Source organism: Enoplosus armatus, chromosome 4 (genome assembly GCF_043641665.1).
Source record: "Enoplosus armatus isolate fEnoArm2 chromosome 4, fEnoArm2.hap1, whole genome shotgun sequence".
Taxonomy (NCBI): domain Eukaryota; kingdom Metazoa; phylum Chordata; class Actinopteri; order Centrarchiformes; family Enoplosidae; genus Enoplosus; species Enoplosus armatus.
Window position 1 is genome coordinate 7524375 of NC_092183.1, and position 27551 is coordinate 7551925.

A 27551-nucleotide genomic window follows, 5' to 3' on the forward strand; every position below is an offset into this window, starting at 1 on the left:
TCAGTCTCCACCTATCTCCACTGTTGTTTTTTCATGTGTTGTTATTTTAAGACGTTCCTTAATGCTGTGTAATAATGATAACTTGCACTTCTGGTTAGGTGCTATTCATTGTCTCACTGTGCAATGACAATAAAGTTGAATCTCATCTAATCTAAACTGGTTTTCAGTTATTTCATGTGAAAACAAACTGCAATTTCGCATACAATACCACACCAATTTATAGAACACATAATGCAGAACATGTGAAATTCATGTTTCCAGTGGAACATTTCACATGTTAAAACATTATTTTTTACATCGTTTTTGTAAGGATGTAGATATTTACTTATATTGTCTCATGAACAGGTGTAACATGTTGTTCAAGGTTTAGGATAATTAATTCCTACATGGGACAAGTGATTGTTTAGCCTCGGTTGCCCCGGCGACGGGAGAAAGGTGCGCTTCTGGAGCGGGGAAGACCCCGGGAAACTGACGTCACCAGACGGAACTCCCCTCACCTTCCCTCAACCAACATCCAGGAGACTGCTGCTGTGTAAGACCTCTCAGTAATACACAGCCAGCCTAGGCTCCAGCGGGAGATACCGGAGATGGTGTCATTTGTAAACGATGAACGTGGCTGCGGGGTTGTTCACAAACGGAGACGGACAACAGGCGCATCTCCTCCAACAGAAGCGCTCACACCGGCCCAGCAGCGGCAGACTGCCCGGCACAGAAAGCAGACACTCATGTCCAAGCTGAGTGACTCCGGTTTCGAGGAAGACTTGGGACCCTCCCCGATTTCATCCCCGGCTCGGATAGATGTGTGCCCGCTCCGTTCAGACGAGCCTCCTGAAGGACAGCTGTCCAACTGGTACCTCCAGTACGGTGACATCGGTTACGAGATCCAGAGGGAGAGGGAGGCGCAGTTTCATCCCTGCAAAAGCTTGGCACGCCAGCCACAAGTGGGTTATAAAACAGGTTATACAGAAATGTATGCAGCTAGGCTACTGAATTGAAACCACATAGACCATGTAGAAATGTGAAAATATGTGTAATTTGTCTGAATTAGGCTACTTGTCTGCCATCTTTTTTACTTATTGTCCACCAGGATTGAGCCTAGTTTTACACTAATTTAGAGAACATCTGCAAGCCATTGGTACCTCTGACTATTGGTAACATTAGTCAACAAGGCAGAGGCACTAATTATCGATGGGAAACATGGATAGTGGCTGAATGCATGAATGCATTATCAATGAAATGAAAATATTTGTGAAACAAAGCAGGCTACAGAAAAGGTTTTTTATTGTTCTATGCACATAAAGAGGACAAACACATCATGCATCTTTAAGAAACTGTCACTAAAATCCTAATTTTTTCATCTATTAAATCCAGGGTATTACTTTCAATCTGCTGCTTATTCCAATGACTTCTGTGTTTGACTTGCAGTTGACTGCAGAGGCACGGTGTAAGCTCGTCAGTTGGCTCATCCCTGTACACAGACACTTCCGTCTGTCCTTTGAGTGCTGCTGCCTGGCAGTGAACATCATGGACAGGTTCCTGGCAACCACACCAGTGGCTGCTGACTGCTTCCAGCTGCTGGGTGTAACTGCACTCCTCCTAGCCAGTAAACAGGTGCGTCTTTGAGTGTGATAAATGCCTGAGACAGGTAGTTTGTATCTTTGAATGCCATGCTATATAACTCACTCCCTTTCCCTGTGTCATCCAGGTGGAGGTGTGCTCACCGCGGATCAGTCATCTCTTGTCCTTCTGCTGTGATGCCTTCACTAAGGAGCAGCTCTGCAACCTGGAGTGTCTCATCCTCCTCCGTCTCAACTTCTGCCTCGCTGCACCCACCCTGGCCTTTTTCCTGGGCTATTACACCAACTGCGTTGAGGCTGCCCAGCTTTTGTCCGAGAACACAGGTGGTGACAGATTTGCAAGAATGAGTCCAGACACAAAAAGACGCAGGCAGTGTAGCAACCTTGCACGAAAGGTGTGCGAGTTGAGTCTAGCAGACTATGCTTTCAACAAATACCCACCGTCTCTTACTGCAAGCTGTGCACTGCAGTTAGCCAGTGAGTTACTGAAAACTGAACACGGGCTTGTTGGGCATGCAACAATTCAGGCACAGGAAGACCAGTGGGGCGGTTTTGTGGATGAACAATGTACCCAACCAGCTTCTGCTCAATTATCTGAGAGCCCTGAGCCCTCTGAGGGTGACTCTCTGGCAGTGAAGGACTACTGCCTGTCTGTGAGTCGGGGGAGTTACAACCACAATCTGGCCCAGGAATGCAAAGACAACCTGAAGCTTTTGGTGTCATTAAACCAGGAGACATTGGAAGTGATGTCTACCATGTGACTGCAAGTGTGCCACCATTCAGATGTCAGCAAAATGCCAATTTAGGGGTTATATTCTTGAGGGTATTTTAAGGCGTATGACATTTATACCTCATAGACAATCAGCTGCTGCAATCTGCTGAATGTTTTACAACTTAGCACAGTTGTTTCATATTTATTGATAGTATGTTACTGTTTACCAATGATGTATATTAATATATTCTGTTTATTTTAATTAATTCCAAATCAAAGTAATTATTTACTGTATATGCACTGACTTGCTGCAGGTTTGCTGTATGAACTATCTTACTGTTGCAACCTCTTTAATGAAGGACTCGGAAAAATGTGCTGTAATGAATTTTTTTTATTGTGAAATAAATGATCAGTAAATGAATTTGTGTTGGTCTCTGAATGGACGATAAAATGTGAAGCCATAATTCAAACTCAGCTGATGTTTGATGAAAAGCCCCATAAGTCTGTCCAGATGTCATTTAGACAGGATGACATGATAAGATATAATACAATTTGACAAAATGAACCATCAACAGTTAAATGTTGTCTATGTTGGCAATTTTATCTGGATTGGATGGGCATGTTAGTTAGTGGGAGTTAGTCTCAGCCTAAGTCGTCTCTGCTTTGCAGTGTTTGGACTTTTTTACTAAGCTCACTGAAGCATAAATGACTGCTCCCTTAGATAGAAGTAGACATACTGTAAATCTAAATGTGAGGTAGTCTGCCCGCTTTAGGTAGTATAATAGCAGAAATATTTATAGATTTTTTTTGTGGCTTATGGATTATGTTGTATGGTTTACCCGCATCTTTACTGACCGTTGCATATTTGAAACTGAACTGTGCCAACACAGCCTGGTCAATTGAGGGGCTTTCTCTGATAATCCATTACGCGTGGCATCTCGACCTGCTGACACAGTGTCGACCACACAGGTGCATTCAGCGTTGAGGGCCAACTAGGCTTACTCTTGTTTGTTTACTAATTGAGGCATTTGTCACCAGTGTTTACTGAGCTGTCTGCTGTAATTGCCCTTTTCCACTTCGCTTCAAATGTGGCAACAGGCCTTGACCTGACTTGGGGAGTTATTTTACGCACAGCTGGATAGAAATTACGCACTGAATGATATCGCTATACAAAGCAGAGCACTCTTGATAATAATGTGAAATGAGATAATCCGCTACACAAACGGTCTCTCCTGTGCGGAGGACGGGCTGGTCTGCCTGATGAAGACCATGAAGACACAAGCTGAGGTGTCTGATTTTATAAAACAGACATGGTTGGAAGAAGCCTCTGGCAGGGCGCAGGGAATATTTGGCCGCAGGAGGGGGGAGGGCAGGTCTGACGCAGAGAGCACCTGCTGTAATGGCGCCGTTATGCGCGGTATAACTCTACACTTCAGACCAGAGAAACCGTTAAGTCTGCACCACTTTAATCTCCGGGGACGCTGTCAGTCCCTGGAGACCAAATAAATGCGCTTGATTGGGCCAAAACTACGAGTCCGCGGCATGGAGAGACACAAACCGGGAGAATTTCGTCTATATGAGCTCTAAGTCAAACCATGATCCTTCAGTCCCGCAGCCAGAGCCGAGCTGATGAAGATGCAAAGAGACAGAAAGTTGTTTGGTCCTATCTGCTCAAACCAAATGGGCCAACAGGGGAGGAGAGCTGCAGAAAGCAAAAAGGTATGACATCTTTCTCTTTACAATAAGGCACACAACGCAGCTCTGTATCGTGGTGTTAACAGACTTCCTCCCTGCAGGATAACGTGCTGGTGCCAAGAAGCAGCAGTCCAGTCACTGTGTACGTGGAGCTCCCCTGCATCATTGAGCAAGGTATGTGCATCTCTGACATTATGGTGCGTGTAAGTATGAAGACAGCATGTGTGAATAAATACGTTCCCAGGGTTGAATCATGCATTTCTTCTTCTTGTGTTACAGCTTTTTCAACAATTGCATGGGATGATTTGGAAGACTGCGCGTCTTTGGTGAGACGGGAGAGCGACTCCCTCGGCTCTCAGGTGAGGAAAAAAAATAACCTCGCCAGTACCAGAGAGACATTTTTCATGTAAATCCACGCATTTACAACAGTTTATATCTACCAGAAAGAGAGAGAGAGAGAGAGAGATACGGTGGCAGATCTTCATCACCCCCGGGCTGTTAATGTTTGACACGATGTGCTGGAATTCTGCACGAATGAGATGGTTGTTTACTCATGACACGCAGGCTACCGCTAATTGGCTGGACCTCACAAGTTCTGTCCACAAGCAGCCTCTTTGGCACAGCTCACCGTGCGCACAAAACACATTACGCGACGCACACACTCACTGAAATGACCACCAAGACATGTCCTGCTATACAGCCACAGTACCCTGCCTGGTCGTGGTGGGATTTTCAGGTGTGGGGCAGTCATGATTTCTCTGTCGATTGAGTTTTTAACACATGTATGTCTCTTGCTCATCAATTTTTCTCGCCTGCAGGTGAATGAATCTGATATAGATGACCAAGACTTTGGAGACTATGCGCTGGATTTCATGGCAGGTGAGTAAAGCAACCCAATTCTTCTACTGTGGAGATGCAACATTTACATCTAAGCATTGATAGTGTGTTCTATGTTGTTACTGCTACTAATAATATCATCATCATCACCACCATCTTTTTAACATTGAGGAAATCCTCAAAACAAAGGCATGTTGACTGAACTGAGACTGTTTGTCTCCTTTGTCAGATTCTCCTGCCACACTGGAGAGCAGTCTGTCTCCAGCTGAACTGGTACCATTTCAGGGATGTGTCATACCCCCCCTCACCCCTCAGAGGTACTTCTCCTCAGAGGACAATCTGGTCCACTCTTCCACAGAAGCAGGTAACCCGTCTGCCCAAGATGGAGCTCTCTGGAGGGGCATCGCCCAGTGCCAAGGCAGGGCGTTGGGAGACTCCATGGAAGTCAACAATCAGGTAAATCCTTACTGTGGGATCTATGACCAGTGTGTGGAAGTCTGGCCTCTTGATGCCTGCGATGCACATGATTAGCCAATATTTATATGTGATTTGTGTTATGATGGATCTAAATTATGCAGTAGTAATATTTCTGAAGAAATCCCAAATCCCTGCTAATGACCTTTGGCAAATCAATTGACACTTTTGGTCGTTCACTGAGTCATAGACTTTATGTCTCCAAAATGATGCTCAGAAAAAAAGTTTCAGTTGCGCAGCGATGTGTCTTCTGTCAGCATGACTGAAGACATTTTTCTCTGTGTGTCTGCAGCTCAATGAGACTCTACACAGAAAACAGGAAGAGATTGACTCCCTACAGGAGAGAAACCTTCACCTCCGGCAGCTGGCCAGCCGTGCAAAGCACCTGGCCTCAGTGCTTGAAGTGAGTATGACTGAGACAAGCGCACACAGTTTCATCCTGGATACAATATAACCCCTTGTGCCTGTATTGTCATAAATAACTTCAAATCTTTACATCTGTTGGTCTTCCACCATTTTCTTTAAGAAACTGATGACAGTCAGAGACCCACACGTCAGAGAAGTAGTGATGCCTTGTGGTGATAAAGCTTCACTGAGTCCCTGTAAGCGGCAGCGACTGGATGAAGGATATGAAACAGAGTCCTCTGACTCAGTGGAGGACATGCTGAGGGACATCAGCACACGCTGCAATGCTGTCCTGCACAGCGCCGCTCCTGGAACAAGACCACAGCAGGAGTCAGAGACTATACGCATGTACGGCGCATTCGCAGGCCTGCAGACTTCTATTTCCAAAGACAGCAGCGTGACGACGGATGGAGCAGAGCCTGAAGGGAGCGTCTCATCTTTCAGAACTTCTATTAGAGAGCACGGCACAATAAAGACTCAGGTGTTTCCTCATGGGCGAGCCTTCACCTCGAGGACTCAACAGGGAGGATACCGCTTTCGCTGGGTTCCCAACCACAGCTGAAACCAGGGTTAACAAATGTAAAGCTGAATCCATTAGTGTTTATAATTAGTGATTCCAAAGTGCCATACGTCTATTCAAGACTGGAAGGAAGTGTGGGTGGGCAGTGACTGTTAATACTCAACTAATAATCTATAGTGATATCTGTAAATGATTAAATGATGTCTTCCTCAGGTAGCTTGTAAGCTCATCAGTCAGAGGTGCTGCCTAACAAAGGAAATGATACTGCCCGAGCTTTTGTTTTCCTTGTGTTTCTGTTTACATGCCTCAAAATGTAATGATCTAACCAAACAATGGAGCTTTGTCATGTTAAGTTTTACACCTCACAATATGTTTTGTCTTGGAAAATTGTAATGACGAATTGTAATGAATAAAGTTTGGAAATAAAAGTTATGTTTTCTAAAGCTGACTTGGAGAGATTTTCATTTTGGAAAGAGGACTTCTGTGATATGTAAACAAAAAGAAACTGTTTTCATCGTGAACTTTCCTTGTTTGAGCAGTGAAACAAATGTGACCCCATGACCTTCTTTAAGAGGCAGGGACTTCCTTCCCTTTTGTTTCTGTCTGAGTGACTGTGTGGTCTCAAAAAAGGCCACAGAGTCATGATGCATTGCAGCCAACATCCTTGTTTATATCCTTCTTTTGGAGATTTAAATAGATTTTTGCATGATTAATTGGTCTTCTAAACCAAACATTTCAGTTGTATAAACAGTATTCCCGAGTGGGAAACGATTCTACATGTCAGCGCTTTCACATCTTTCCCAAAAACCTTTCTTATAAATTATATTTTTAAAACTTGGATAAGAAAAAAAAACCTGAAGAAATCAAAACAAGAAGACATGCACTTATCTTATAAGAGGACGTGACCTTCTGACCTTTGTGTATCTGTGATGTAATCTTCCTTCAACATCACTGTTGAGGGCTTCAGTGGGTTTGGGTGAGGCAGACCGGTCCAGAGGACAAAGTCGAGTCTCAGGTCAGACACCTGTTTAAACTTCCCAAACTTGGGCCTGTTTACTTTAGAGCAGTGAAGGCAGCACTGCAGCCCACTTACAGTACTGCTGCTGCTGCTGCTGTCATGAACACTGACTTTAACAACACAAATGAAGATAAGAAGAACCTGATAGTGACATGGAGGTCTGACTAACACAGGCCTGACATTTCAGTTTCGCAGGAAGTTTGGTACATTTGTGTTAACTAATAAACAGTTGATGGGAAATTTTCATTATGAATGTTAGACTCCACACTTGGAATACTAATGATATGCATATTTCATTGTTCGTGATGGTGCTGAAATTAAAGATTTGCACAGTTTTCTTATGCCTCTATAAGTGAAATGGTGATATTTTCGTCATTCGTATACGTATTCTATATCTGCAGATTTAACATTTAACTATAAACACATGTGAGAAGAAAGTATTGTGATAGTTGATTGACTGATTGGGCTTTGCAACCTGTAATTTGGCTTATTACTGATAACCTAATTATGTCAAATCCTCCTATAGGCTTTGCTTTAATGGATAAACAGGACAAACAAAATATCTCTGTGGAATTTAGGCACCTTTGGCATGTATCGAGGTACCACACCTGACTAACCCTGACCTCACTGGTTGCCCACAGACCTGATCACCGTTAACATTTTAAATTCCTGCTGCCAACGTAAACCAAACAGGACGCTCGTTGTCAAAACCTCAGCCCCTCACATAACAAACCTTCACGTCAGCTTAGCTCGACACCCAGGCGCAGCTTGAACCACTTTTACTGCAAATAAATCCGTTTGTCGTTGACCAGCAGCGCCGGGGAGGGTAGGCACAGAGGGCGAAGCTTTGTTTAAGCTGGTTGTGACACATTTGACCGGTTAAGCTACCGCCAAACTGCGGGGGACAATGCGGGAGGGGAAAGGAAAATACAGACACAATGAGTTTCTAAGGTGACTAAAGCCAAACCTGGAGGGAGGATGCAAACCAGACAGAGTCCCGCGGGAAAGAGGGTGGGGGGAAAATATATTTGGGTGCAAGGCCTCTGGACAAATATACCTTACACAAAGTTAGGATTTTATTTAAGCCTTTTTCTTATGCAAGTGAGGCGCTATTAAGGCCCATTTTTAAAGCAAACTACAACACTGTAGCCTGATACAATGAGGAAAATATGAGACAGAGGGACAATTAAAACAAACGGTGAAACAAAAAGGTACAAACACAAAGGCCCACATACAATTTCCTATAAACCATTAACACACAATGATAAAGCAGCCTACATCCGTTTAATTACCTGCTTATAATGAATATCCCACAGAAAAAGACTACCAATTTGGACTATATTAATTACAGCAAGATATATTTTTGATTTATAGTCAAACGTTTTGATTTGTGAGGATAACGTAAAGGCTGGTGTGGGTCTGTTTAAACAGCAGAGCTTATGTCCATTCTGAGGATACAGCAGTGGGCTGGAGCTGCTCAGTCTGCACGTGTCGGGCTGCTGCGTGTCATTGAGAGCACGCACCTGTCGCACAGTTCCAGGCTCGAGCTCGGGGTGTGAGCGCATATGGAAGTGGCAGGTGGCGGGAACGTGCGCTGCTCGCGCCGTTCAGCCCACTTAGCGCCAGAGCAGCTCGTGACCCGCGGACACACGGCCTCTTCCCGCAAAACGAGGTGATTGTTGAAGAGAGGAGCTGTTACAAGTATATTCCTGAACAATACACAGAATATTTATTCAATTAAATTGATTCTATTTTGTTGCTGTGTGTTTGTGGATTTGTATTGTTAAAGTTTTATTCAAATATATATATTTTTTGCGAAGTAGGATTTTACTTAACGGCAAAAATAAAATAAAATAAAATATTTTGCATAAACTAAAATATTTAGGCTAATTTATTTATTGAATTTAATTTCAGTTTAGCTGGCAATTAAAATATTTTACTTAACTAAAAAAAACAATGAAGTAAAATAAAATATGTAGCCTATTTGGTGTTTAAACTGTAGAGGGACTTCAAGGGCTACATTTTGTTTACATCATGTATAATCTGACAAAAATATGAAATATACTGTTACTATGACAGTATTAGCCTAAACAATTTATTATTATCATTTATTATTATTATCTTTTTTTTTTTGCCTATTATTGAAGTACAAAATAATGATTTATAGATATTCGTTCTTATTTTGAACACTTGCTTGTTTTAAACAGTCTGTGTTATTAACTGATAACATGTTGCCGCCTCCACCTTTACATTACCGCGTTGCTCTTTTTGTTTTCCGTATAGAAACCAGGACGCGGAGGGAATCCCTGAACAGGAGTGGGCCTATTTAATAAAAAAAAAAAAAAAAAGTCGACCTAACCGCCAATAGCAGAGCAGAGGACGGTGCTTCCCGCTCCGCCGTCCGCCCGGGGAGAGTATTTAGGAGCGGAGCCCGTCCAGCAGAGCAGACAGCAGGTGCACCGGGCAAGACCGGGTCCTCCTGCAGGCTGAGGGGGAAGGGGATGGTGTTTCACTAAAGGAAACTGAACATGCGTCTGAAAACTGGAGATACAAATGACTGGGTGAGTAATTTCTAAAATAATATAAGAGTATTCTTTCTTATAGGTATTATATTGCCTTACTATGACTTATTACTTATGACCTGTTGCTGCTGCTGCTGCTGCCAGGCAACCACTTCAAACTCTAAACACATGGCTGTGTCTGTTTGGTGTAACACTCACTGCAACCTGTGGCAAACTATATCTACTTACTTTACTGTTAATGTTAAAATAGCTCTGCTTCTAATTATAACATTAATACCATAATCACCAACTTTTAGAATGATTATTTGAAAATGTAGGCTGTTTATAAATGTAAGTAAGCGAATCGTTTAGCTTATGAGAAAGCTGTTTTTGATGATAATGAGCATCACCTTGAATCCAGTCTTTTTGTCTTCATAACCAGGACAATTTGAGGAGAATGCTGAGAGATTTTGTGGGAAAGAGAAGACACTGTCCCTTCAAGGTAAGAGGGGAAACAAAAGGAAAAATCTGCATCAAATAGATCAACTCTTTAAGGTTAACTGTGCTGGCTGCATCCTCCCCTCCAGCATCTGAGCCGGTGGTGACAGCGTGGCAGTGTACTGCTGCTGGCTGTGCTCTCTGATTGACGGCTGTCAGCTGCACTCCTCACTGCTGCCACCTCAAACATCCTGCTGACGCTGACACTTCATTCACCTGTCAAATTAAAAAACCAACAGACGAACAAAGCCGGGAGGGGAAGGATTGAAAAGAAACATTAAACTCTACATTTAGCACGATGAAAACCATGCAGCTCCTCATCAGTTCAGCATAGTCAAATCCATGCATTTGCATTAACAGTAGGCCTGTGAGTTGTGACTGGCTGGGAGGCAGTGTAATGTTAGCTGACGTTTCTTTTGCCAGCTCACACTGCTCTGCTACCTTAACAGTTACATTTGACTCATTTATTTCTCTTTCGGATCAAGACATCAACAAGCTTCCAACAGGATTTTGAGACGTTTCGAAAGTTTGCCCAGGAGAGAATTATTTTGAAGTAGAGGCTGGTCTCTTATTTTCAACAGTCTGGTGTAACAGACAGATAAAACAGACCAAATTAGAAAGATAATATTGCCTCATATTACAAAGGTGACGTTGTTTTTCAGCTCTCTTATCGTGGGCGGCTGGTAGGCAGTGTCTTGTTAGCTGGTTAATTGTCTGTGTGCCAGCTTACCTGCTGCTGCCGTCCAACTGTCCATTTAAATCCACACCAGCTCTCCAGGTGACCTCTGCAATTAACATGTACTTCTATCAATTAAGAACAGCAGGTTTCAGAGCTCTGGTTGATGAAAAAAAGCATTTTCTTGCAACAATTCATCAGTTTTTAAAACTGTGTTACAAAATCAGCTACAGAATATGAGCACCAATACGCATTTGTGCTGCATTACAAGCATTTTTCTTGCTTTTAAAACATAATTAACCTGAACAATAGATCCTAAATCAAATAATTATGAAATCATTTTATTGTTGGGAGAATGTTTCACAATTTGCTGGGCTCAAATCAGTCAAAATGGGCCAGAGTTATATTTTACACTTTGAGAAATAGATTTCAATGTAAACATTAGAAAGAGGTGGTACAAAGTACAGACTGAGCAAAACTGAACATTTGAAAAAAATCCAACACTTCAATGGTGAAAACAATCCTTCAGCTGCAGCAGTGGTCATTATAAGGAATGTTCGTTATTGATCACAGGATGGTCCCCAAACACACAGATAAACAATGCACACACATTTTGACTCGCCTTGAATGACTTCCATTGCCTAAAACTAGAGGATCTTTTCATCCTGCATGAGCGAGACATCACCGAACCACACTCACTGTGACAGTTCAGAGCCCAGTCATTCCCTTTGCTGTCAAAGCACAGGAAACACTGACATAACGCAGAAATGTATCCAGTTCCTGTCGATGAGCTCCATCATAGCTCCACCCGTTTCTTCATGATGATTTCTCGCACCAGCGCCGTGGCCTCCTGTCGAACGCTCTCCATGGGCTCGTCTGTTCGCCAGAAGCGGACCACTTTCCCCTCTGGGTTCACCAGAAACTTCCAGAAGTTCCACTTTGGCATTTTCTGCACAGAATCTGAAACACAACACACAAACGTACCCTCATTAATGGAACAACTCACTACCTAAATTTAGCCTCTGATGATGAGATTATTATCAATCAATTTAAATACAGATTATCTGTGGTGGAAAGTACATTTACTCAAGTACTGCATGTAAGTACAAATTCGAAATACTTGTACTTTACTTTAGTACTTTCATTTTATGCAACTTTATACTTCTACTCCACTACAATTGACTGACAGCTTTACCTACTAATTACTTTTCAGATTACAATTTTTCATATTCCTGTCCAGTGATTAGCTGGAACATGCATCGTCACAAAGCTGAAAACAGGGTTGTTTTTCTGAGCTCATGAAAAGTTGAAAGGTTTTCAGCGACTCAACAAAGATATGACGATTTTGCAGATTATGATGCTGTAGATTAAACTACCCAACAGTATATAAAGTAGTTAAAATTAGCACAACCATAAACAACTACAGCAGTAAAATACAACATACACATTAATGCAGCAGTGATATTAATCCAGACACATCATATATAATAATAAAACCATTTTACTGCTGAATGAGTACTTTTATTTTGATACTATAAGTATTTTGCTAGATATACTTGCATACATTTACTTAAGATTTTGAATGCAGGATTTTTACTTGAAGTTACTTTTTTCACAGTGTGGTATTAATACTTTTACTTAAGTAAATGATCTGAATACTTCTTCCACCACTGCAGATTATTGCTTATGTCTGACTGACTGATTTATATCAAATAAAATCAAACCTGAACCTCATAGCAGGTGATGTCATCCATTCATTCACACACTGGATATTACTACAGTTCGAAACAGATGATGAAGATGAAGATTCTTACATTTCTGAAGTCACCGGGATGTAAAATCAGCAGCTGCTTCATCATCTTGATATGAGTTGTTATTTTAGCAGAGCTGCAAGGTGCTAAACTGAGACGTCACAACAAAAGTAGGTACAGGTATAAACCTAAATTTAAACACTATTTGGACGCAAGAACTACACACAAAATCACGAGTCAGCACATTTACCAACTCAACTACGTGTTTACAGTTTTTTTTTGCTATGAGGAAGCATAATTATGTATTTTGTGTGTTGTGCTATATATTTTTTGGGATATGACAGTTATTTCTGGGCCTGCCGTGTGAGGTTTTTTTTCATTAAGTAAAATATCAAACCTTTCCATTATAAACAGAATACTATTGACCCCCAGGTCAGGCTAAGTAAGCAAAGAAAACTGGGCATCTGTGTTTTATAGACTAAAACAAAAATATTTCTTGACCTTAAAAATAACATTTAGTTGCAGCCCTCTGGAAAAGTGTGGTGCAGGTCCAGACTGTACTACTTATGAAGCCATAAACACCGGCAAATACAGACTTTAATCATAGTGCAGTCAAGTCTCTCTGTAAAAGGTAACTTCGTGTACAGCAGACAGATGTGGTGAGGTGTCTTTCTGCCAACCTGTGAGGAATCTGAAGGCGGGGTCCGCCTCTGAGCCCATTATTTTGATCCTGCTGAAGAAGGGGAAGGTGACGCCGTAGGTGGACTTGGCGAAAGCCTCTATGTCCCTGCTCGTCCCGGTCTCTGTGTCCCCGAACTGACCGCAGGGGAAGGCCAGGACGTTGAAGTGAGAGGTGCCCAGCTCCCGGTGGAGCTCCTGCAGAAACATGTAGTTCGCCTCCGTCTTCTCGCTGTGACTCGCCACGTTTACAACCAAAGACGCCTGTACAGGGGGGGTGAAAACAGGCTATGATTAACTTATCCTGTGAGAAATCCATCTAATGCAACGAGACAGACCGTCAAACGACACTGGATAACATAGACAAAGTTCCCACAGATTTATTCTCAAACTGAGATGACTGGTGATGATGTGGACTTACTTTTCCTCGGTACTTCTCCAGGGAAACAGCCCTCCCCTTCGCGTCTTTCACCTCGAAAGAATAAAAGTCTTTTGGTTTCCTCGGCTTCAGCAGCTGCGTCTGCAGGAGGAATAAACAGCCCACACAGACTGTCATGCTCAACAGGACCGTTAACTTCTTCGCTTTTGGGTTGGAGGACTTGGCAGGGTAGCCCCCTAAGGCCTCCATCTTGGAGGGGGATGAACGAACCGAGCCCGGAGATGGGGGCGCCTCCTGCCGAAAGTTTTGGTGAAAGGAGCAGTTAAAGCTAGCCAGAAAACACTACGGCAGTACCGGAAGCTAGGCGCTACTTCCTTCACAATAGAATTAAATCATTTTAACTCAAAAGTAGAAAAATCGTAGAAATTTATCGCAATTTTAGTGATCATAAACCAGACAGACTGTTATTTTTACATAATAAATGAAATAAAATTCAAAGCGTCCGGAGAAATTAAATCACAAAGTCAACCAGTATCGACCACCCTGAAAGTCACAGCAACCACTTAGCAACCAGCGAGTAGCATTCTAGCAACTACCCACAACGACCTAGCAACCCCACAGCAACACTAGCAACCACCTAGCAACAATCCCAAACACCTTAGCAACTACTGAACAAACACAAATTACCTAGTGAACTTAGCAACCACGTAAACGTTTGCTTTGTGGATTGGTATCAAAATACAATGTATAATATGATGGCTTAATATCAGCCCTCTGGACTAGTACCTTAAAGGGGGGAAATATGAGGCATTTACAATGCTTTTGTTGTGAAAGTTTTAACCGGAAGTTTCGCTCTTTATGTCGTAATCTTGCCACTAATGAATTTATGTGGTTTGAAGTTTGTAGAGGTGTGGAGTTTGTGTCAGTTTTCAGCACTTTGAGACTAACCGTATATTTTATTTTAATAAATGTATGTTTTTTGTCTTCTCAGGGACAAAACGACGCCCATCACGTATCATACAAGCGGTTCAGGAGGCGGATCATCCGGAGGAGCAGCAGTGAGGGTCCAGCTGCGAGTACACCGCTGGCCACTGGGCGGCAGTGTGAGCCAAGCTTTGAGCTGGATGCGGTCTGTCAGCGACTGGTGCTGGATTCTCCACCGAGACACCATGAACCAGAACAGACAGTCCTGCAGGGAAACCTTCAAGGTAAGTCCTCCTGCTTCTTGCCATGTTTCAGATGTCAATGAGTTGTTAGAGGGAGCTATTTCCCCGCTAAACTTCTCAGACGGTTTTATTTCAGTAACTGTTCAAGGCCCAAATTATCCAATATTTCACTCAAAAAAAAAAAAGATCAGTGAAAAGTCAGATTTTTATATCAAAAAACAGATTTGTGTATCATAATTTTGTTTTTGTTTTTTTCCCCCTCTCCCATTAATCATCTCACAACCCCCCAGATTTACTTTCTGACCCTTTGGAGGGGCCCAACTCCTAGATTGGGAACCATTGGGCGAAACTATCTAACTGTATAGCAAGTAAAAGTAGCTCCACCTCGAGCAGCTACAACAGTAAAATTACATATGCAGTATTAACAATCTAATAATGTCTCATATACTAATGCATCAGTCACAGCAGCTGGTTTTCTGCAAAAAGAATACTTTTACTTTTGATACTTTAAGTAAATGTAGTTGTTTTTACATTGTGGTACTCCAATGTAAAGGATCTGAAAACTACTTCCACCATTGCTAAATAACTTGGCTATTTTTGAGAAGTACAGGGAACAAAAGATAGAGATATAAAAGCATGCAAGCAAATACCTTTTTTAACAGAGCTCATTTTAATAATGTTTTGTTCTTTGCCAACATTGGTACTGTATAAAGACACATATTGCCTGCCACTGGTTTCCTTGTTTTTCACCATTACATCTTAGTCCCCATTTTAGTATTTAGGCAATCTTTAAATTCAACTACATTATTATTATATAATTTATCTGGTTTATATGAAATGTAATAATGCTACAGTGCTACAAAATCCAGTCAAAATGTAAGTTATTTTTGTTTTGTTGTTGGAATACACACAATTATCACATGTACTCTGTAGGGCCATGCCCACAAACCTCATACATCCATTCTTTGTTATCGTCACCATCATGTCCAGCTGTCTCACTGTGTGGACGCTGAAGATTCATTGCAGCACCACTTTGTGACGAAGGTGAATGTAATGTTTTCTGTAATATCATCTGTCCCCAGCAGAGACAGCGTTGGCAGGAGGCGTGTTCCACTGTGGGGCTGTCTCACCACTGAACACACCATGTTCTGCCGGGGGATGGCCTGCAACAGAAAATGCCAGAGAGCAGGTTTGTTTCAGGAACTTGTAGCTTTTGGCACTGTAGTTAGATTTTTGTGTGTGTGAGTGTGTCGTCCGCCCACATGAAAACAAAACAAAGTATTCTGCAGGCAAAATGGATTTTTAAGGTTCTTTGGAAGCTTCAGTTAAAAATGGCAGAGAAAAGCATTTTGTTTGTTTTTTAAAATCTGGATTATTTGTGCAAGATTACTTGAGATAATATGAGAAAAACTGTGAGATTATTAGGGTAAAAAACATAACCCAGTTGTACCCACACATAGCTAAAATAAGAAGTTAGTGCCATTAGGCCACAAAACACATAAAACATGCCTGAAAACTGTTCACAATCATTCACAATGCTAACTCTTGATGAAATCTTAATATTAGATGTAATATAAACATCATTATTTTTTGCAGGGATGGGTGTGGAGAGCCGCAGTTCAAGAAGCTAGAACTGCTCAACAGACTGGTACTGTATGAATGTTTTTTCTTTCACTACATTCCTACAGTGCTCCAGGACACACACACACACACACACACACACACACAAAGAGAAATGATCATTTGAATGATATGTAGAGCAACACTGCATGATGTCACACCAGGAAACGAGAATGAATGACTTAAACAATCTGCAGAAATGTTTTTAAGCAACAGAAACTGCTGGAGGACTGTGGGCGGTCTATGTTTCAGTTTATATTTTTCTGAGATGATTGTAGTGTCACGTTATCTACGTTATAATCAGGCATTAACCTTGTAAAGCATTTGAACGGCTGTATGATATAAGACGTGAAGGTTTGATGGAAATCATTGTTTAAGTCTCCTTAACCAAGTTATCAAAGGACAACTCTTTTTCAGAGAGACAGTAGCGCACACACCTTATTGCGTTTTTCACAATGCAAAGGTTTTCTACTTCCACATTAACACAATATGCAGCTTGGGATTTCAGCTTTATTCAGCCTTTCCACGTGTACTTTAACATGTGTGTGTCTCTACTGGCATCAGTGCAGCAGTAACCATTTATGAAATTCACTGTAATGACTCCCGCTGAGAACACAGAGCTACACCTGAGCGTCAGCGATGAAAATGAATGCAATCGACACCATCAACAGTAAACCAAAGATGTATGGCTTTGGATGTGAAACTTTGTTTATGTGTTTTGTGTGACTGTGTTTTTATGTTACATTTTTCCATTTCAGGTTCTGATGAGAGAAAACACGATTTGCAGCCATTTGCTGTTCTGGACAAAGCGTCTGTGGGTCTGCAGGGAAAGTCAGTGATGAAGTTGGCGGCGCCGTCACTGCTGAACGACTTCTGTAAGTGAAGATATGAATCATGCATTATTCTCACAAAAGAACACTGAGCCTATGTTATTGATCTGTTTCTGTGTTTAGAAGGACAAAGCTGGTGTTATTGTGTATTTTTTGTCTATGAAACCCATTTGTTTCAACTGACGGGAATCTTTAAAAACAAGTCACAAATACACAGTTAATAAAATGCTCAGTAATTCCCTAAAACAGCTGGAGGCTGACATTTTTAGGGAATGCTATCTAAACAGGAGGAAATGGTGTATTTGTTGGGGGACTATTTTCTGCTGCGGATTAATACATATTTGATGCTCTAGTGAGTTTTTACAGCAGCAGAACGATGTATGTGGGATTGACTCAAAATAAACTACAGTGTCCACGTTAATGGTAATGAAGGAACATGTCAGCCAGTGCAACAGTGTGGCTCATTAATGTGCTTTAAACAGTGAAGATCTATCTATAGCACATATCAGGCTAAAACTTGTTAGTGGGATTAATTCATTATTATTATATTATGTTGGGAAATTAAGTATACTCAAACAAGTACTTGAATAAACTAAATATGAAAAATCTAAATAATTAAAACAAAATTAAGAGACCTTTGGTTTCTGGTCAAAATGATCTGATGGTGGTGGGGTGTGTGTTGGGGGGACACCTGTACCTACTGCCTATAGGCTTTAAAGAATCAGTCAGAAGCTCATACTATCTGTTTTTCTGACTTTCATAAGGTCACACAACCCTGCTGTTTTTAAAAGAAATCCACTAAAACTTGATTAATGACCACATCACTGAACAATGTGTAAACAACAATAAATGTGTTATACTGTAATGAAAAATTAGTTCAGTAAAATGCTATCAGTTCACACTCTTCATCAACCAGTATAGCCTCTGTAGTCTTTTCCATCTCTTCCCTTCAGACACTAATCTTCTCGACTGCAGTCGTAACGGTGTGATTGCATTAGCACTGGGCTCTTCTGTTTACCTTTGGAATTCAGAAACTCGAGCTCTGGTGGGACATTTGAGTCCACAAATGGAACGACCACGCCATCAGACCCAGTCCATCTCGTGTCTGTGCTGGAGCACAGACGGCAGAGCACTCTGCATTGGCACCAGGCAAGGGGAGATACAGGTAAATGCTTTGCTTAAGTAAATGAGCACATAGAGGGTGGAAACTGATTCATACAAACTGTGTTATGGGGGCCTGTGGGAGGGGAAGTGTAACACGTAGTTGAATCAGCAGGATGACGGTTTGTGGTGTCCCTGTCTCTCTCTCTTTGACTCTTTAGTTGTGGGATGTTGAACACAAGCAGACTATGACGTGTCTTCCATCACACCTTTCTGTGGTCAGAGCTCTTTCCTGGAAGCAGCAGTTACTCAGCAGGTATGTGTAGTCAGTATACTCAACACAAGATGAAAGTAGTAAAGACTTTACGTATCTCAACTATTGTAACTCCCTCTTCATCTGCCTCAGCAAAGAATCCCTGGATTGTTTGCAAGAATCCAAATCGAGGTTCTTGTGATCACTAAAGCCGGGCTCAGACTATTGGAGTTCTGGGCCGATTTATCCTCGATTCACCCCTCCCAACTATCAGAGGAGAAATCTGGTCTTGGACCTTGGTCGGTACCAATGTTTGGCCCACATTATCTGGGAATGAGAGGGGATCCAGTCTTAAACCTCTTGAACTGCTTGCAGACTCATCTGGGCTGCCCAGATAATTTCAAACATGTTTGATATTTAGGAGTTAAAATCTGGATGATTACGTCAGTACTTTCCAAGTGGGACTACAATAGCCAATATAGAGCTCTGCATGGACTTTATATCTGTGGACACCTTTAAAAAGCAGCTTGAGACCCGCCTGTTCAGTCTTGCCTTTGTGTCATTTTCTAATTTCTATTTCCTCTTGAACCACTACCAGTTGGTTTTCAGCTATGTCCAAATCTATACTGTTTTAATGCTTCAGCAAAAAGGAAGTGAGGCTGGTGTAAAAAGGGCATCACAGTTCATTTCAATATGAAGTGTGCAGTATTCATGCAGGGGAATTCCACCATCTTACAGCGGCTCTGTTCTCGGACGTATCCACCACCTGGACCCTCGGGCTCCTGCACCTCTGGTGGGCGCAGCCGTCCATGAGGAAGGGATCTGCAGCCTTCAGTGGTCGCCAGGAGACGACCGGCTGGCCAGCGGCTCCACAGACGGCCTCCTTTGTTTATGGGATAGTGACGTCGCGGGACTCACAAGGTCACGCCAGCCCATCACTACACTGAAACAGCCCAGCGCTGTTAAGGTGAGTGCATGCTTCATGATTAGGACTCTATTTTCACTTTGACATTAAACCACAACCGTACATTGCAAGCAGCTGTGTGCTCTGCTGTGTGGTGTGATGATGACTAATCTTGGCCCATGCAAACTTGAGTGGTATGTTACTGGTTGGTATGCTTAAGGGTTTAGCTGTTATTATATGGAGGTTTAGAAGAATACTGTTAGTCGATCCAGCAGCTATTCACCGGGCGGTCTGCTTAAACAACCGGACAATCTGCTGACCATTGTGTGTGTATCCATTGTGTTTGTGTGTTTAGGCGATGGCATGGTGTCCATGGCAGAGAAAGACGATCGCTACCGGAGGGGGGTGGAAAGATGGAGAGCTGAGGATCTGGGACACAGAGTCAGGGACTTGTGTGACTTCTGCCAACACAAATTCACAGGTGTTTAAGACTCTTTAGTGTTTTTACTGTGTATATATATTGGATAGACTATTCCTAATGGCTCGATTTGCAGATCTGTTCTGTACGATGGGCTGAAGAGAAGAGATATCTGGTCACAGGTCACGGCCTTCCTCATCACCAAGTCACCTGCTGGACCTGGGAGTTTCCCTCCCTCAGCCCCACCTACCAGCTCACAGGTTAGAGAACCGGAACTACGATGTACAACTACAGGCCGCAACAATTTCTGTTTAACACATTCACGACAGCCTCATAGGAATGACTGTATTGCATCATTACACATGCTGAGTAATAATTATATATAGGCTTCAGTGTGACAGTTGGACAGCTGAGATATTTAATAGCCATTTTGTGCTGACTCATTCACATCCTGGGGCTTCGAGTGAATGTGAAACTATGAATTAAACACATCAAAAGTCATTTTGATTGATATGAGATGTCCCAGTTTCCTGAGGTATGAAATGTCGAGGGCAACAAAAGACTCTCATGTCAAAAACAACCTTTTAAAAAAATCCTATAAAGATTTAAATACACTTTCTAAATGTTCAGCAAGTGTGTTATTCGTTTACTCACAACTTGCAGTTACTCTGGTGGTGATTTTTTGCCTGAGAATCAGGATGAATTGCTGTTTTGTTTCACCTCAGTCTGACAGTGTGTTCATCTTGCCTGTTTTCTGTTAGTTCTTTTGCACTAATCAGTCAGTAGTGAGTAATGTATCTGGTATGCGGTTTGCCGTTGAGTGAATGTGCAGCATTGCATTGAAATTTGCATGTAACGTGTTGTTAAAATGTTGTATTTTGATGTGACATGCAAGTGAAACTGAACCCATAAAAGACAATGACCGCCAGCATTATGTTCAGGTGTTTATACCTTCTCAATATAAATTCTATGTCAACGTTAGTCTTTATTATTCCATTAAAATTGTGAAATTAAATATTGAGACACCTCTGTCAAAGTTTAATCATGTTTTTTCAGGTCATTCTCATCGAGTCCTGCACCTGACCTTAAACCCTGACGGTACTCAGATTTTCTCTGCTGGAGCAGACCAGCGCCTTCACATCTGGGACATGTAATTATCAACGTCACTCAACATGGACAATGAATGTTGTTGGGATTGGGTCAGACCTGCGTAAAACTTGTGGCTCACTTTCTTGGTAATGCCTCTGTGTAGAGAATGCACATTTCCTGTCCTCTGCTCTGAACTAACCACAACGCCAAGCAAGCTTATCTCAGAGAAACTGAGATAGTTCATGCACCACAACAAAAGGGCTTTTTTTTGTCTCTTGTGGGGTAAGATAGCACATTAAGAATGTATTCAAATTCTATACAGCATATTGCTTATTTTCTTTTTTTCTCTAGCGGTAGGTTTGAACTTTTTTGGTGTTTGAAATATGGATAACAGGGCATTCAAGTGAAAATAGTACAGAAAATATCATACAACATACAAACAATAACAAACATAAAATCTGGTGGTAACACAACAGAGCTGTATTACGCAAACAAATACATTGAGTGAGTTGTAAGGTATGACTTAAAAGCTGAGACAGTGCCAGTAGATTGAATACTAACTGGGGGACAGCTCTAAAGCCAAGGAGCCAGTCCAGCAAAAGTTTGATCATCTCTTGACTTTAACCTGGATTTAAGTGGCCTTTTTGGACAGCAAGCTGTTAAAAATTACCTGATGTGCTCTGGCGCCTGATTCTGTAAAGCCTTGAATATAATCAGTAGGGTTTTAAATGTATGTATGTTAGCCTACACTTTAAATGTAACCTCCTGAGATATGTAACCCAATAAACACTGTTATATGTGGCACTTTGAACAATTGAATTGAGTCAGGGGGCTTTATTCTTGCCTAGAGAGTTTAATTGTGTTCTGGCTCCCTCTTTATCAGGCTTATGTGTTTTTGCTACTGCTACTTGACGTTATTTTACAGTTAAATAATAGAGTGCATGCGATTTGGGTTTATTTTAGAAGTTAGGTAGTGACAGCATTCACACGAAAGTTACACATCAATTGAATGCAGAGCTGGCAAAGACCTGTGCGCTGAAAGATCACTCACTTGCAAGTATGTCACCAGACAAGACATGAGGGAACACTTTGCAGAAAAGTATCTGCAGTGAAGACGTCTCTTTAAAAGGAAAGGAAACCAAGACCTCCGTACAGAGAGACACGTCTGATGGGTAACATGTTCACAGACAGACTTGTGGAAGAGTCAACATCTGAGGTTTAGACTTCGTGACCACAGACATTTGTTTCTCAGACTACACCACAACACTTTATCAAGATACAAGATGATTTCATCGTGATATGAAAAACTCAACTTTTCAGAAAACAAATTAATAGAATAGAAAATAGAATAGAAACACCAAGGTGTGTCATCCCTCCAACAGTATAACATACAGTATCTCGTCTGGCAAAAATACTCACTATATACTCCAGAGCCTTTAATCCAAAGTCTTATTGGCATATTATATACAGTAGATAATAACATGCCATGACAGTGATTTATGGATTGGCAAGTGAGGGGCATGGGCCATAAAACTACAGGACTCAAAATTGTGAATTTGTAACTAAATAGGGGTTAATCCCTGCAAATCACACAACTATGCTAGCGCTGTGTTTCGAGGGATGGCAATATTGGTCTGTTTGTTGGTTGGCCGGTCCACCACTTTGGTTCGGACTGAAATATCTCAACAACTATTGGATGGTTGCCATGATATTTTGTACAAACATTCATAGTCTCCAGAGGATGAAGCCTAATGACCATCTTTTTTTCTCTAGGGCCACCATGAGGCTGACATTTGTGGTTTTGAGTGAAATGTCTCAACAACTATTAGATGGATTGCCACAAAATTGGATATAGACATTCATGTCCCCCTCAGGATGAACTGTGACAACTTTGCCGGTCCTCTGACGTTAGCATATGTTAGCCTGCTAATATGCTGAATTAAAATGGTGAACATGGTAAACATTATACCTGCTTAACATCAGCATGTTAGCAAGTCATTGTGAGCATGTTAGCATCCTGACGTTAGCATTTAGCTCAAAGCATCGCTGTGACAAAGTACCGCCTCACAGAGCTGCTAGCATGGCTGTGGACTCTTAGTAATGTTAAAATTTTAACTGTGGTGGAGTTTCTTAAAGAATTTTTGGAGCATTTTATGCCGTTATTAGAGAGATTACAATAGAGAGTTGACAGGAAACGAGGGGAGAGAGGAAAGAGAAACTCCTGAACCACTTCCACTTTGATCATCATTTAAGGATGATGATAATTATAAGCTTTGCAACGAACAGGAGAGAGTAATTCATCATCAATGACAGATACTCAGAAACGCTGTGCATAAGGTGCATAAGGTCAATATAAACTGGCTAAACAAGAGCTAAACAAGAGTGTGTCCTAACTGCTGCTGTTTAGCGTCTAGATATCACTTACAGGGGGTGTTCAGAGTTCACTTTTCAGACCCTTAACCACTGATATACCTGTGATAGGCAGTGCATAAATGATAACCCTAATGAGATACTTGTTCTTCTGGTGAACACTTCTCTTTCACAACCAAACCAGTTTTCAAGTATTTATCTCAGGTATCACAGGGCGAAAGATGAGGTCACCCACGCTTCATTGTCCTTGAATCTTTCCTCTTCTTCATGCATTTATAGAAGCTGTGGATTGTTCTAGTAACTCATTATTAGATTCAAAGTCACAAACTACAATAACATCATCCAGACTGCTAGCTCTTAAAATAGACTTCAGGGTGGAGCTACATATCAGTATTTGTACCTCCTATAAAAGCTGAACAACTTTCCTGGTGTTCAGCTCTTTGGTTTGTTTTCTGCTCACCACTACGATCAGGAAGTAAAGATGATTTTTTTTTATGAAACAGGTGAGCAGTCAACATGGCCACTCCCACAGTGTGAGCCGATTCTATAAACTTCCCAAGCAGAGGGAGCTTCAGGCAGGCAATGTGGAGAGACGAGGGAGTTACATATTGCATAGTCAGCTGTTGGATGGAAAAGGAATGAAAAAAATCATCACAAACAGAAACACAAAGTCTACTGTATGTTTTCCTATGAGACGCAGATTCTGCGGCGACTGGCTACTCTGGGTAACTGTATTCCTTAACTTTGGTCAACCTTTGACATTGCACTTTTTTAAGGATTGTTGTAATTTGTCATTATATTTTATCATTTAGAGAAAACCTGCACAACGTAATGCACAGTGCAACAGCTGACAGGTTATATAGTTTATACATTACTAGGATCTTGTTTATTCATATAGCATGATTTGTCTGCAACAGCTCTGGAAAAAAAAAATGTAATGCAGGTGTTGGTTTTGTCTGACAGCAACTGTTAATGTTAACCACAATGTTAACAAGCTAAAAACAGAATGAGGACAACAGTGTATGAGACAACAGGCCCCTGGGCACATACATGTAAAATGCCCCCCATCCCTCCTACATATGAGTAAGACCCCTAGTCTGAGTTTTTATAGTCATTTTGAGTCTGTTTGTCATTGTTTTGCGTCTCTTTGTAGTCATTGTGGTCTCTTTTAGTCACATTTTCAAGGTGAGGCAGAACTCTTAGGTGCTGCTGTTGGTTCAAAAACTGTAGCTGAACTTGAGTGTTTAGTTCATAGTGGAGATAAAGAGAGGCTGTCTGACTCCTGGCCTATCACAACGGATACACACTGACACTTCTCTGCACAGATATTATACTAAATACCACAGCACACTATACAAAATATTATGAGGAACCTCCAAAGAGACTTTCTTAAAGCAGAGCTGTTCCGCTGTTCTGATTTAAATGGCTTTACTAACTTTATTGTATCTTTATTAAATATTATTGTAGCCTCAGTATGCTGTTCAGCTGAAATTCGAAGGAAAAAATCAACAAAAACAAATGTTGGATTGGATTTTGTTTGCAGATACTCCAAATTAAAAGACTGATGAGGATCGCAGCTGGATTACTGTACTGTACCGAAGCTGTTAATAACTCATCTTTTTTCCTCTCTGTTAATATCCCCTGACTCAGTGGTGTGCCTTGACTTAGCAGTGGGCCAGATTGTGTCACGTTACATCTTTGACCAGAGACCTACGTCCTGGTCCAAAGCCCGGGAGTTCTGTCAGAGGCACTATGTGGACCTCGCCGTCCTGAGCACAGAAGAACAATACTTCAATCTCCTCAATGCCACTGCTGCCAACAAAGGCAGCTTTTGGCTGGGCCTGCGGCGTCAGAGCATCTTCAGCGGCTGGAAGTGGGTGAACGGTGAAGAGCTGAGCTATGAACACTGGTACAGGAGAAACTACGAAGGCCACTGTGCAAGTTTGGAGGCAATGCTGGAGAATGACAAGAAGCTGCTGGCTCGCTACTGTGATGAGTCGCACATGTTCGTCTGTCAGGGTGAGTAACGCTTCTTGATTGTACAGTTTAGAAACTGGTAAATATGGTAAGGTCTATATGACATTAATATAACAGAAAGTCTTTTGCTTTTCCTAATATGACATGTCAAAATGTCTGCTGTGAAAAAGGCCAGTTGTCAGCTCTTTGTGGCCACCAGAGAAGGTAATAAGGTGCCATACAGCATTACTTGCTGTCAGTCTCGGCTTTAAACTTTCTTTTATTTTCCCTTTTGGGTAGTGGCCATGATGCAGCATGACAATCAGACACACACACACATACACATTCCCTCGCTCCCTTGCATTCTCACTAATAAACTTCGCTATCATCCCTCTTTCCTTCACCGTTTCAGTTGTGCGACCAAAGGTTATTCTATTTTCATTCAAACGTTGTATTCGTTGTATTCCCAGGCATCTCCAATCAATGAGTTTAGTTGGCAAAACAGGGGCGAATGTTCTCGCGCACTTTCATGGTCACATGATCTGCACTTCATGTTGGTAATATACATTTTTGCTGCAAATCACTTGTTTTAGTTGAAGGAAAATGTTTATGAAAATATTTGTAGATAATATTTGCTCAAAATATATTCAGGTTTAATAAGTTGTAAATACTTTATCTGGTAAGAAATTTGTTAATTGTATTTTCTTCTGTAGTTATTAAGCCTATGGGAGGGTACCTGTTTAAAAGGGGCTGTCTTCAGCCCAGGTGGAGTAGGTATCAGAAATGAACTTCAAAATTGCATATGGATTGTATTTTTTTTTTGAATTATTGAGGGACTCTCTTTTGTAATCTGTAGTATTGTAGTATTTCGTTTTTGTGCTTTTCATCTTTTTGGACTTTTTGTAAATATTCTCACTGTTTGCACCTTGGGAGGTCAGCATTATAATAATTTTGGAGTCAACCTGAGCCCTAACCACAACCAGTTATCTCTGTGATGCCTAATAACAACAACCTAACCCCAACCGCGGGGGGCAACTTTTCCAAGGGGAAACAGACTTGGTGGGACAGGCAGATGTAGGGTGACCTTAAACTTTTCTCTGACTTGTTGATTTTCCCTCTCACTCACAGGTCCAGAGTCTCCGCCAGTGACGGTGGACTCGGTGGGCTCTGATCACGTGGTTCTCAGCTGGAACGTCTCTGCTTTTATGCAGATGACACCACACAGTTACAACGTGACGACATGCACCAACACATGTGATACGCTCTTCTGCACCTACACTGATGGCTCAGCCTTCATGAACATCAACATCTCCAACTTAACTTCGGCCACAGAGTACTTCATAGAGATTTCTGCTTTCGTTGTTCGGCCTGATGGTGTTACTGGTGGGAAGATTATCCTTCAAAGTAACACTACGGCTTTACAAGTCAAAACAGGTTGGAAAGACTTAAAATGTAATTTATGTTTGGATGCTTTGTGTTTCTTACATTACGATGTATTCAATATCACCAACAAATGTAATAATCGCTTCATTGTATTTGTCGAACAACATTTTAATGTCCAGATTTTCTCTATCTGACATATCATTATTTAATCTGTTCAGACATGTTTGGCTCTGAGAATTTGAAACTAAACAATCTATTGATTAAAAAAATAATCAATATTTTTTTCATTTTTAAAATTGGACTCATGTATTTGAATGTGATGAATATTTGTGTTTTCTCTTCACTAGTGGACTCTAGTAGGCAGAACAAAGTCATCCTTGTCAATTTGAGGTTGCTCAAGCTTGTGTCTCTGGCTCCTCTACTGTGGATTCTGTATCGTATCCTGAAAAAATGCAAGTCTCCTCTCTTGTGTAAGACAATTAATATAGTAAAATACTCTTTATAACATACAAGCATGTTGAATTGTCCTCCATGTGTACTTCATGTGTCACACTTTTTTTTCCCCTCAGACGATTTCAAGGAGTCTGATCATGACGTCTCACCAGTGGAGCTCTCAACTGAGTACACAATTGTGGACCTGATCCCTTTGAAAACCAGAGGAATCGGTTAGAAATTGAAGAAAAACAAACAACTATTTAATCCTCTGGTAAACTTGCTCATGATGGCATGATGATTTTTGT

General features: G+C 41.5%; 5 protein-coding genes across 5 annotated transcripts; 4 read left to right on the forward strand and 1 right to left on the reverse strand.

The window, feature by feature from the left end:
• Positions 1 to 587: 587 nt before the first annotated feature.
• LOC139284746 (cyclin-O) lies at positions 588 to 2338 on the forward strand. Its single transcript, XM_070905106.1, has 3 exons — positions 588 to 941; positions 1426 to 1611; positions 1706 to 2338. Exons 1-3 carry the CDS (start codon positions 588 to 590, stop codon positions 2336 to 2338), a joined length of 1173 nt encoding a protein of 390 aa, XP_070761207.1.
• Positions 2339 to 3918: 1580 nt separating this feature from the next.
• mcidas (multiciliate differentiation and DNA synthesis associated cell cycle protein) lies at positions 3919 to 6262 on the forward strand. The gene is made up of 7 exons (XM_070903804.1): positions 3919 to 4008; positions 4071 to 4158; positions 4264 to 4343; positions 4803 to 4863; positions 5051 to 5277; positions 5588 to 5698; positions 5822 to 6262. The coding sequence occupies exons 1-7, from the start codon at positions 3919 to 3921 to the stop codon at positions 6260 to 6262; spliced, it is 1098 nt and encodes a 365-aa protein (XP_070759905.1).
• Positions 6263 to 9766: 3504 nt separating this feature from the next.
• LOC139284748 (cell division cycle protein 20 homolog B-like) lies at positions 9767 to 21167 on the forward strand. The gene is made up of 12 exons (XM_070905108.1): positions 9767 to 9799; positions 10182 to 10241; positions 14713 to 14929; positions 15973 to 16076; positions 16484 to 16535; positions 17266 to 17382; positions 18291 to 18502; positions 18660 to 18754; positions 19430 to 19658; positions 19951 to 20076; positions 20150 to 20273; positions 21070 to 21167. Exons 1-12 carry the CDS (start codon positions 9767 to 9769, stop codon positions 21165 to 21167), a joined length of 1467 nt encoding a protein of 488 aa, XP_070761209.1.
• gpx8 (glutathione peroxidase 8 (putative)) lies at positions 11239 to 13976 on the reverse strand. Its single transcript, XM_070904486.1, has 3 exons — positions 13764 to 13976; positions 13345 to 13606; positions 11239 to 11873 (listed from the first exon to the last, which is right to left on the reverse strand). Exons 1-3 carry the CDS (start codon positions 13968 to 13970, stop codon positions 11710 to 11712), a joined length of 633 nt encoding a protein of 210 aa, XP_070760587.1. The 5' UTR covers positions 13971 to 13976; the 3' UTR covers positions 11239 to 11709.
• Positions 21168 to 24058: 2891 nt separating the features above from the next.
• Positions 24059 to 27481, forward strand: LOC139283769 (uncharacterized). The gene is made up of 5 exons (XM_070903805.1): positions 24059 to 24197; positions 25123 to 25491; positions 26557 to 26832; positions 27159 to 27281; positions 27381 to 27481. Exons 1-5 carry the CDS (start codon positions 24152 to 24154, stop codon positions 27479 to 27481), a joined length of 915 nt encoding a protein of 304 aa, XP_070759906.1. The 5' UTR covers positions 24059 to 24151.
• The last annotated feature ends 70 nt before the right edge of the window (positions 27482 to 27551 follow it).